The 12,500-nt window shown below is 48.1% G+C and overlaps 1 protein-coding gene across 2 annotated transcripts in view; it reads left to right on the forward strand.

Annotated features, from left to right (window-relative positions):
* dennd1a (DENN/MADD domain containing 1A) overlaps nt 1–12,500 on the forward strand; it is a 137,818-nt gene that overhangs the window by 89,706 nt on the left and 35,612 nt on the right. For both annotated transcript variants that reach the window (XM_061259839.1, XM_061259840.1), the window contains exon 13: nt 3,614–3,739. In XM_061259839.1, coding sequence (XP_061115823.1) covers nt 3,614–3,739 — 126 coding nt within the window. The remainder of the gene's footprint in view (nt 1–3,613; nt 3,740–12,500) is intronic.

Below are 12,500 nucleotides of genomic sequence, written 5' to 3' on the forward strand. Positions count from 1 at the left end.
TACAGTGGGAACTGGAAGGAGCGGTAGCACTTAGCGTGTCAAATGAAATCCGTGGAAGATTGGTCAAAAGTCGATTGCAAAAATAGGATGCCAACAGGGTTTTCATTTAATGTAACCTGTCTCCACAGGGTAGGTTGACTGAGCACGTGTGCTCATTTACAGCCACACCCTGTTAATTCCCCGCCCCAGTAGCTTCACCTGCAAGTTTTTGGGTTGTGGGGGGAGACTGGAGTACCCGGGGAAGACCCACACTGGCACAGGGAGAACATGCAAACTCCACACAGAAAGGCCCCAGTCCGGATTGGAAACCCAGGCCCATCTTGCTGTGCAACCATGCTAAGCACTGCACCACCGCATCGCCCAGTAGCGGAGTCATGGCCGGATGTGAGGCTGGCCACCTTTAGCCCTCAAAACGAACCTGGAGAGATGGCGGCGACCCGAAGGTCGAATAGAGGTGTTTATATTTGGGCTTCTGCGTCCCGCCTCATACCCTGTTTATGACAGACCCCGGCCGAAACAGTTAAAGGCCTGTGTCACCAGACATTTTATTGGCAACATGGAACCACTAACAGAACTCTGGGTTGGGGCTTGCTTTGTCAACAGTCAGGTGTTGTGTTCCCTTTACGGGTCTTAGCGGTAATTAAAGCAGGAACCTCGGGATCACTGTATAACATCAGAAGCCCCTTCACTCATAAAGCCCCGACGTCTCCGCACTCAGGAACGCCGTAAAGCTTTAAGAGACTTCCTTCCTCTCATTATTCACTTTTTCTTGATTTTTATAACTTAATCTTGGATGTATTTGTTTTAATTTTTCTCGTCTCCTTTCACATTCGACAAAAAACACGTACGTGCTACCTTCTCCCGCCGTTGCTCTTCTTGTGAAAGTGCGAGTGATGAGGTGCAATTCGGCTCAGTGTCACACAAGGTTATGAAGACCAGAAGCACAGAGGAGCATTAAAGTCCGATTTTATTTTATTTATTTATTTATTTGATTGTTGTTTTATGGTGGGGGGGTGCCGTGTGGGTTATAGTCTGCTGAAGAGAGGTGATTCCAAATTATGATTGGCTCATTGGGGCTGAGGCGGGCAGCCATGTTTACCGGGGCATTTTCAGAACACAAACAACGACGTCCTTTAATGGGGGTTCCCAACAGTGACAGAGGGCCTGTTCATTAGGTGTGTACGGAGCACGTAGACCCAGGTCTACACGAGGAGGGGCGCAGGCGGGTGGGGGGGTGTTGGTTTAGCGGATTCAATGTGCAAGAACCACATATGGGACAGATAAAGAGGGTGTTTTCTGCGGAGATCTGCGATGTTGACACTTCCGAGGCCTCTGGGTGTAAAGTTGCCGGAGAGAACATCTCTGCTCCTACCGCCTTCCCATAAGACCCTCCACTTCCTGCGGGCCCCGTAAGAGAGACCGTGTTCTTTTATGCGCCTTCAGCTTGCTGCCCTCCCTCCCAGTGCCCCTCACACCCCAGGTTGCTTAATTCACTGTGAGTGAATGTCCATACACAAGTCCCCCTCACACACAATCCAGCTGTCCTTCTCATCCTACCATCACATGAGCATCACACACATACAGGGTAAAGCGCCTTATTCACTACACAAGCACCAGGCCCTAACTCCATTAGCATATACAAAACCTTTTGGCACACGCAAATGACACAACCAATGCTTGGTGTAAAACAAACACCATGACCAATCGTTGGTAATGTTATTGGTTTTGTGTGTACTCAAAGGTTTTGCACATGCTAAAGGTCTTAGTAAATCAAGCACTTAATGTTCATCTAGATTCAAAATGTCAAGTTTATTTCCCTTCAGAGACAAATATGTCTCTTCAGCTCAGTTATAAAAAAAACAGTGGACAGAATCTTTATAGCCCAGTTTTCTGTAAATTGTTCTTGCTTTACCATTTTGCACCAAGACGACGTAACTGCTGTGTAAAAAAACAAAAAACGTTCTTCACTGTAAATGAAAGACGAAAGGAACATGTAAATGCATTAAATTTAAGTTGTGTTTATTCGCCTTGATGCACATGTCAGTAAGAAGCTTTGTTCTAAGAGATGTCTCAAAACAGTCAGATTCGTTTTTTTTTTTATTGTTGATTTTTCCCCCCCATTTTATGGGCTTTTCATCGCGTTTGTTTCACTAACAGCATATGACAGATTGTAACAAAGAAAGAGAGGGAGGAACGCATAACCGGAAAAGGATAAAAAGAGAGGGCATTATTTCAGTCCGTCCGCAGGCTCGGTCACCACAGCGAAACTAAAGGTTTGTTATACGGGGTGTGCTCATGCGGGATAATGCTGTTGTTTTCTGTTTGTGTGAGCGTGCCGCTGTTGTCGTGTAATGGCGGATTAGGAGTGGGGATGCAGTTTAATGGCATGTGAGGGACAGGAGATGAAAAGGCCCTGTCTGTCAGGCCATCTACAGGGACATGGGGAGATGGGAAATGGAGGGCGATGGGCATGGATTGAGGGATGGGGAAGAGTTAATGGGGGGGGGGGTTGGGTTGGGTTCGAGGGCACAGAGTCAGGCCACAAGGGATGACAGCAGGACACTGTGGGAAAGAGACTCTCTCTCTCTTTCTCTCTCTTTCTCTCTCTCAAAGTGCTTTATTCACTGAGCATTTGTGCCTTGTTTTCATTCTGAATATGCTTCAGAGTTTTAAGCAAGGGAGCGTTTCCCTAATTAAACATTTCAAAAGTACGCTGAACTGCGGAGCATGCGGTCAGAGGAATTCCTGCATCTGCAGTCTTAGTTTTTTTTAAAATCTTATTTATTTTTCTTTCTTTGATGCTGATCTTTAATGTTGAAGGTTGGGCTGTGGCAAAATGGTTTAGCTATAAACAGGCGGTGGTACAGGGTCTTGCAGAAATGCAGAATGCAGAAATTCACTATGTACCATCATCACCCCCATTCACAGCAGTGCACTGTTAACCTGCTGAAGAACCTCTGACAGGCATTGTAATGACTGTTATTGCCCCTGTGATGGACTGTGGAAGGAACGTGGGGGCTAATTCAGTTTGGCAAAATTGAGGAAGAAACGCGATGTGATGTTGCCTTGCTGCTCCTTCATTCGCTGTCATTTAATAATAATAAGTTGTTATTTCGCTGATTCTTTTATCTAAAGCGACTTATAATTCAGTAGACTAAGCAGGGCAAAATCCTTCCTGGAGCCAAGTGGGGTTAAGGGTCCAACAGCTATGCAGATCTCATCGTGGCTTGAACCACCAAACTTCCGGGTCTCAGTCGTGTACCTTAGCTACTAGTCTACTGGCTGAAATCAAAGTTGAAATTGAAGATCTAAAGCTGGAAAACCATATCCTTCTAATTTGAGATGAGACATAGTACAATATCAACATTACATTACTGTATACCATCATCACCCCCTCTTCCTCACCCCCATTCACATGCACTGTTAACCTGCTTTAACCTGAAGAACATCTGATGGATGTTCCTGTGGTGGACTGTGCACTTTGGCAAAATAAAGTGAAATGAGGAAGAACCATGATGTGATGTCACTTTGCTCCTTCATTTCCTGTCATTTACACTTTGTGTGTGTGTGTGTGTGTGTGTGTGTGCGTGCGTGCGTGCGTGCGCTCCTTTAGGTGTCCTCTCTGAAGAACAGGCTGAAGAAGGTGTCCACCACCACTGGGGACGGCGTGGCTCGGGCCTTCCTCAAAGCACAGGCCGCCCTCTTCGGAAGCTACCGGAACGCGCTAAAGATCGAGCCGGTGAGTGAGGGATGGGCGGACCAGAGGGGTCAGGGGGAGGGCGGAGGGAGGGATAAGCTTGTTTCCCAGTTAGAGAGGGAAAAGAGGAGCGGGTGAACAGTCACCCGCATTTCCAGGTGAATTAACCGGCAACAAGTACGGGAGGTTAAGGGAAGGAGCACTGCATCTGCTTAATGTAGAGACACGAGAGACGAGATAGCACTCCACGCATTCCCACAATTCCACTGTAACAGACGAGCTGCTAATTATGCGCCTTTTTCCACCATATGTTGTCAGACTCTGATCCGTCCTGCGTCTGGCTCGTCGGGTCCGTTTAAAAAAAAAAAAAAAAAAATCTTCTCTCCCTGTCAATTTACATATTTTAAAGAGGGCAATATGAATAAAACAAATAGAGATGTCAATCACGGAGCGGAGGGCTGTGGGTAGGCCGAGGTGGACAGAATGTGGATAATGGCATTAGGGATGTAGATCCGCGTGACCCCGGGGGCCGGGGGTCGGCGGGGGAGAAAGGCGTCGTGGGGCGGCAGGCGACACCGCGAAGCCGCAGCCAGGGATTGGGGCGCCAACAATGCCCCAGCTGGGGTCTGCGCTGCATATGGAGAGGCACATTCACACCCGCAATCTGTCACCGCTTTGCAGCTAAAGCCCCTCTCTACTGTATGGAGTCCAGAATATAGGGAGACACCCTCGACCCCCTACCGCTTCCATTTTTAAATGACTATTGAACCGCCCCCCCCCCAACCCCCATGGAAAAATAAAATAAGCAGTGCTTACACTTGGTGGGTTGGTGAATGTATTTTGGCCATTGCGAGGCCTTGCTCCCGCTAAAGCCTGACCACCAGACCTGACAGGGTTCACGCCGGGCAGAATTATTTGTAATTTTTTAAAATTATGTCACAATGTGATTCATTCAGAACACCCATCTATGCAGATTACAGCCGTATAAATTCTTCCATGATACACTGCTAGGAAAATTATCTGCATGGAAAAACACTTTGCTACAGTTAGCCTTGGCTGTTTTAACACATATGAGGACCTCCTAACTGGAGGGACCGCATTGGAGCATTTAGCTAAGGTAGGCTGTACAACATGACTGCATAGAACATATTAGTGTATGCTCTTTCTCAGGTTTGAGTTAGTGATTTAATTTGCATAACTTGTTACCATGGAAATGGAATTATGAGTGACACGGACACTGGACTCAATGACCTAGAGACAATTACTGGGTATTCGGATTCATTTTTGCAAATATAGAAAGTCACAACTATTTGAAGTTCATTTAATGACAACAACAGGCTAGTTTAAAGCCAGTTTGCTATTGGTTGGGCCTCAAGTCAGGTTGCTTATGGGATGAAGATGTGCTGGGTTCTGGTTGGGACTGGAGGTGGTTGGGTCAGTCTGGGTCAAGTGTTACTGTCGAGCCTGTGCAGACCCTTAGCTCATGCTACATGAAGTATCAAAGAAAAATAGGGTAAGAATAGCATTTAGTGGGCTTGATGTAACAAGCACTTCAGGAATTAGTCATGGTTAATGGCAAAAAACATTCATGCCCCGCATTTGCATTGATGTGGAAATCCAGTAAATTCATGTAAAAAATTTGGAGAATATCTGTGGCCAGTTATGTATTAGTGAGGAAAAATGGAAAAATAGAGGATCATGTGTAAAATAGACATTAATGCTCTCCATTTCACCTTGTCATAAATGTCTTGCAACCAATTTAGCATGCCTTCATTTGCATACAAGCACAGTAATGACTAGTATCAAACCCTTCAGCAATAGGCTAGTCAGTGCCCCTGACCCCCCCGCGTTCACTCTTCCCTGTCACCTTTCTCCCTCACTCTCTCTCTTCCCCTCTTTCCTCATCATCTCCTCCCTCTTCCACTCCTCTCTCCCTCTCTCAAATTCACTCCTGTCTCTGTCGATCCCTTTCTTTTTCTTTTTGCCCCTTAGCCTTCTTTTCTCTTTCACCTTTTCTCCTTGATTTTTCTCTCCCCATTTCTGTAAAATCTCAGATTCGCTGTTTTGTGTTCTCTCTCTCCGTCTCTCCATCTCTCCCTCCATCTTTCTCTCCCTCCCTTCTTTCTCTCTTACCTTCTTTCCTTTTTCTCTCCCTATTTCTGTAAAATCTCAGATACACTTTGTTTTTATTCTCTCTTGCCTCCCTCTCTCCCTCACTTTCTCTCTCTCTGTAACTCTCTCCCTCTCACCCTCCCTCTCTCTATCCCCTCCCTCTCTCTCCCTCTCTCCCTCTCTCCCTCTCTCTCCCCCTCCCTCCCTGGCTCCCTCCCTGGCCTGTGAGACCGGGTTCAGGGGGAGAGCAGGCTGCCCAGCAGTGGAGAGGCCGTTCCTGGCTGTGGGCTGGGTGAGGAGTGTTCATGCACGAATGGGCAGAGGGCTTGTGGTCATTATCTGACTGAAGTCTCAATGCTGCCTCTCCAATTAGTTCTGACCCAGAAGGAATCTGTGGTGCAGCGCGATGGGGAGACGGGGGATAGGCATGCCTCTACTCTGCGTCTCTCTGTGCTGCTCCGGTACACACGAGCAGGCCCCGAGACACAGGCGTGCTCTCACACCTTCACACACACACACACACTCACACACACACACGCGCACGCACACGCATGCACCCGCACGCTCATACACTCACACACGCGCACGCACACGCACACGCACACGCAAACGCACACGCACACACACATGCACACGCACACAATCACACACACGCACACACACACACACACACATACACGCACAATCACATAGGCAAATATGCACACATATATGAAATTAGTGTTTTGGAATTGAGGGTCTGGCTACTCTGGCCCTGTAGTTGAAAGTTGAGGGCAAATATGAATTCATTTCAGACCAAAGTTTTATTTGCACTAAATACAGAAGTACTGTACAATGTCTCTAGGGAGCCCCCAGTCCCCCTACAGCATGGCAGTTCTCGGGGCCTGTGCATTGAAACTAAAGTTTTATGCCCTTGCTAGGGAGTAGAAATATAATTTCGACAAAGAGTAAGGAAAGAGGCTGAAGCTTTCTATCAGCTGCTTTCAACCGCTTAGAATACGAAGATATCAAGGCGACATTTTAGATAACCGAACCGATTAGTCGTGGCGTGGAAGCCATCCCCCGTTAGCGGGCGCGCGGTTCGCCGGCCCCGCCCTGTGAAAAGGCCTGCAGGTACGGAGTGAGCGCGCTCAGGCCAGGTAATTAGGCGGCCTTCCCTCAGCCCGCGTGGTGGCCAGCGTGGGCCCCGGCTCTGATTTGTAAAGTAATGATCTAATCTCCGGCCTTTTGGGACCGCGCCATTTAGTGTTTGATGTCTGGCCAGGTGGTCCCGCTGCCGGTAATACGAATTAAACAACTACAACATCGCACAGGGCACCTCTGAATAATGAGAGGGCTTAACATCACAACATGTCAATACAGAGGCAGTGGCCTCTTGCCTGGAGACACAAACACACATATATATGTATACGTGTATAATATGTACACAAACACACACACATAAAAGGCACATATTGGCTTGTACGTGCGGGGGTCGGCGCTGTCCTTTCCGTAACGTGCGGGAGCAGTCAGAGAAAAGCCCAGCAAGCGGCGTGACAGCGCTTAATGAAAGCACGACACACGTCACGTCGCATGCTGCTCACTCTCCCCTGGCATGCTCCAGCCATGCGTGTGCTCCCATACGTTTACAAACTCTGTTCGGTTTGATTTGGAGCGCCTCCGCAGACTTCCGCCGGCTCCCCCTCCGCGGGCTCCCCCGCCGCCTGTTTGCTTCCCCTATCTTCAGTGTATGCTCATTTTTGTGGGTATGTTTGTTGTTTGTGTTTGTTTACTTGTTTGTGTATGAGTTTGTTTATTTGTGTGTTTGTTTGCTTGTTTGTGCATGTGTTCATTTGTGTGTTTGTTTGCTTATTTGTTTGTGTTTATTTGTGTGTGTGTTTGTTTTGCGTATGCTCATTCTGTTTGTGACTTTTCTGAGTTGGTGTTTGTTTTTTCTTTGTTATTTGTTTGTTTGTGTTTGGTCTGTATATGCTTATTGCCATTTGTATGTGTTTTCTGTGTGTGTTGCCATTTGTTTTTTTGTTTTGTTTGAGTGTTTGTGTTTGTTTTGTGTATGCTTAATGCCATTTGTGTGTTTTTTGAGTGTATTGCCATTTGTTTTTTGTTTGTTTGCTTGTTTGTATGTGTGTTTATTTGTATTTGTTTTTCTGTTTGCTTATTTGTTTGAGTTTGTTCATTTGTGTTTGTTTTGTGTGTTTATTTGTGTGTGTGTGTGTGTGTGTGTGTGTGTGTGTGTGTGTGTGCGCATGCGCACGCGCACGCGTTTGTACCGGCATGTACGTATTTTGTTGACTGTGTTGGGGTGCACACGCATTCAATGCAATCACTGAGTATGTCCAGTTTTTACTTCAAACACTTTATTTGAATTTGTCATAACCCAATCCAAAAAAAGTATTATTTATAATATATAATTATATATTACACGTGTGCCACTGAAATTAAACAAAATGCCAAAAAAAAATTTAGTTTACCTCAAGTGAGTCTCTACCCTGCATTTCCCCAAGGACAAGGAATTATTTTAATCCAAAAAAGGAAATAGAAATACCGTGTAGTTGCAGTTTCCTTGTGCTTCTCCGTAGAGTACTTTGTTCCCTGAGCAGAACGGAGATGACCCCCTAGTGCAGCTTCAGTGCACGGCGTGGGGACGTCGTTAGCGGATGCGATTTGAATATTCAGATGGCCGTTTTAATTGAAGTGAGCGAGCGTTCACACATGAAGGGGCCGTCGGTGTTGAGGACAGCCCTGAGCAGCGTCCCGCGGCAGGACTGGGGCTTCCGCTCACGGGTCAGTGGGCGTGGGCCCGAGACGCTGGCTGCAGATTGTTTTTAATGCGCTACGGGGGAACGAGAGGGGGGTGTGGGGGGCATCGCTCGGCGGGCGGGGGGCACTCTGCTGATGCGAATTAGCGAACGCTCTAAAGCCATCTCCCAAAGCAAATAGGCATGAAAACATGCCGTGTGGTGGGAGTGGAGTTTGGTAACTTGCAGCGTGGCGGTAACGTTAGTCTTCTGCCAGCTCTGTCAGTCATGCTCCTCTGTGATTTTGGATTCAGGGAGTGGCTGTAGATATCACTCAGAGCTCTTTGGTGATATGGGGATTCAGGGAGTGGCTGTAGATATCACTTACAGCTCTTTGGTGATATGAGGATTCAGGGAGTGGCTGCAGATATCACTCAGAGCTCTTTGGTGATATGGGGATTCAGGGAGTGGCTGCAGATATCACTCAGAGCTCTTTGGTGATATGGGGATTCAGGGAGTGGCTGTAGATATCACTGACAGCTCTTTGGTGATATGGGGATTCAGGGAGTGGCTGTAGATATCACTCAGAGCTCTTTGGTGATATGGGGATTCAGGGAGTGGCTGTAGATATCACTTACAGCTCTTTGGTGATATGAGGATTCAGGGAGTGGCTGCAGATATCACTCAGAGCTCTTTGGTGATATGGGGATTCAGGGAGTGGCTGCAGATATCACTCAGAGCTCTTTGGTGATATGGGGATTCAGGGAGTGGCTGTAGATATCACTGACAGCTCTTTGGTGATATGGGGATTCAGGGAGTGGCTGTAGATATCACTCAGAGCTCTTTGGTGATATGGGGATTCAGGTAGTGGCTGTAGATATCACTCAGAGCTCTTTGGTGATATGGGGATTCAGGGAGTGGCTGTAGATATCACTCAGAGCTCTTTGGTGATATGGGGATTCAGGGAGTGGCTGTAGATATCACTGACAGCTCTTTGGTGATATGGGGATTCAGGGAGTGGCTGTAGATATCACTCAGAGCTCTTTGGTGATATGGGGATTCAGGGAGTGGCTGTAGATATCACTCAGAGCTCTTTGGTGATATGGGGATTCAGGTAGTGGCTGTAGATATCACTCAGAGCTCTTTGGTGATATGGGGATTCAGGGAGTGGCTGTAGATATCACTGACAGCTCTTTGGTGATATGGGGATTCAGGGAGTGGCTGTAGATATCACTTACAGCTCTTTGGTGATATGGGGATTCAGGGAGTCGCTGTAGATTGACCACTGCTCCCTTTCTTCTGTATTCTGTCCCAGCCCTTCCAGTATTTTGCGTTCAGGCTGTACACTTCTGATGTTTTCTTTTTCCTGGGAGGGTGGTCATTTTTACAGTGGACATTGTACTGTAGACTGGAGTGCTGTCACTTACTATATTCTTTAGTTAGCACTACACTATAAGGCACGGGTATAGCCAGAGTGACTGCAGGTACTGTAGCCTTTGCACTTTAGCGAGGCTCAGGATTAGTTTATACCGGGAGCTGTTTCTGGTTGGCGAGTTTCCACCCATAGGGGTCATTTTGGAGATGATGGCGGGGGTCAGGGGTTCTTGCTGAGAGTGGGGCCCGTGGGTGAAGGGCAGGGAGGGGGGTCCGCGTCCTCACCCTCGCCCGGCCGGGGACGGGGGCTCGTCAGCCCCTCCCTCGGCCGCGTCTCCGCCCCTCGCCGCCACGGCGACTCACCGGCACTCGGCTGCCATTAATTGGCCGTCAAAATGTGCTGAATTAACGGATTAACGACCTTGGATTTAAATGCTAAGTTGGTAGACGGGGAGGTTTCTCCGTGCGGCCGTCCCCTGCCTCCCCATGCAGCGCCGTTACGGATACGCATCCTGGACATTTGAGCGGATTGCATTTCATTAGCGTGATTTGAGCGGACAGCGCTAAGCTGCTGTCGGCCCTGCGCTGACAGCTAATTACACGAATGAAGCTTGTACACTGATAGAGAACAATGGAGGAGGAAGAGCTCCCATCTCGCCAGGGGGAAAAGCAGTTTGTGTGTGTGTGTGTTTGTGTGTGTTTCTGTCTTTGTGTGTGTGTGTCTGTCTTTGTCTGTCTGTCTGTCTGTATGTCTGCATGTTTCTGTCTTTCTGCCTTTGTTTGTGTGTGTGTTTCTGTCTTTGTGTGTGTGTGTGTGTGTGTGTGTGTGTGTGTGTGTATCTGTGTATCTGTCTGTCTGCATGTCTTTCTGTCTTTGTGTGTGTGTGTGTGTGTGTGTGTGTGTTTGTTTGTGTATGTGCGTATGTTATAATTATAACATTTTGTTATAATCTTCGTCATTCAAATTTGGTGTGCTCGAAATTCTCTGCAGTACAATAAGAACGAATGGAGTTTGTGAAGTGCGTGTTTTTTGTTTGTTTGAGAAGTGAGACATGGTGAATTGAGCAGACTGATGGACACAGGCTGATGGTCTCTGCTGGACCCTGTCCCTGTAGGTCCCGGGCTGTGGTGCAGCGGGGGCGGTGGGGGGTGGTGGGGGATTGACTGCACAGCGATCTGTCTGGCTTCATAACTCTTTTCATCTTTAAATAATCAACATTAGAGCCAGATTAAAAAACCGGGCTCATTCATGTGAACACTCTCTTATCCCCCCCTTACAAGAAAATTAAATGGATTAGCACAAACGTCAGTAAACCCAACCCTGCATTACTGCTCGCTACATTTAAACAGCATATCAGATTCAAACAATTGGATTTGCGTTTGAGTTTCTGCTCGGCGTAGTCTTTTTGGCGTGACACTTTACACAAAGCCAAAAGTTTCCCCTTTCAATTTTCTTGTTCTTACCTCGAGAAGGATCGACCGCGGTTCGTCCTCTGTTGAAGGCCGGTCCAACAAGAGCGAAACTGTTCCTGAAAGGCACTTTTCCAGGTCAAATCTCCCAGAGCAACAGCGCTATACTCTACTATACGTGCAATAGGACGTGCTTTGACCCTGCCTTAGATGCCATTGTCCGACAGATGCTGGTAGAGCAGAGGCGCAGTCTGCGTTCTGACCGTCAGGGTTGAGGGAACCGCCATTCATACCGGTGGTGGGAGCACGGTACGGACTGACTTGCATCAGCATTTAACCCATTACCCAGGCTGCGCGTCTTAAGCGCTTTCCATTGCGGGATTGGGTGTAATTAGAGCATCAGATGGCGCTCTTTTTTTGGTTGTTTGTTTTGAGCTTGGCCCTGCAGTGCCTCCCCATCGCCCAGCGTTGTCATGTTAGCTTAATGGCGGCGACATGCTAACGGACAGGGAGAGGCGCGGGGGAGGGGTGGCCGGAGCGGTGGCGGTCGCAGACGGCGGCGCGCGGGTTTGTTAGCGGGATTTCTTCACGCTGGCAGGGGAGTGCGTTCGTCAGGCCGCTCCCCTGCCCGAACGGGGGACAGCACCTGACAGGTGAGGCTGAGAGTGGCTCCCCGGCTTCCTAATTGTCCCCCCCAGTCCTGTTTCCGTGGCGGGAGAGTGGACGGCTCGGCCCGGCCCCCCGACAGGGCCTGTCTCCAGAACCACCCCCCACCCCCCACCTGCCGGCCCCAGAGCCGCGTCTGAGGCTTGGACAGTAATCAACACTGAGGGGCCTCGCTCCCATCCCAGCCTCTGTGGCAGCCTATCAGTGTTCTGTACCTGCCTCTGAAAACTCACAAATACACAACCATGCACACACATACTCATTAATGCATACACACACGCACACATAGTTAATGTGCATACACGCAGATACTTACATACAAACACACATAGTACATACACGCACACACACGTACTTACATACAAACACACATAGTACATAGACGCACACACGTACTTTCATTAGTGTGTACACAAACACATCTAGCGCACACACAAGCATACATGTTCACACAAACGTACATACACACAAACACACATAGTACATAGACATGCAGAGACACA

This window comes from Conger conger, chromosome 11, assembly GCF_963514075.1.
Source record: "Conger conger chromosome 11, fConCon1.1, whole genome shotgun sequence".
Taxonomy (NCBI): Eukaryota; Metazoa; Chordata; class Actinopteri; order Anguilliformes; family Congridae; genus Conger; species Conger conger.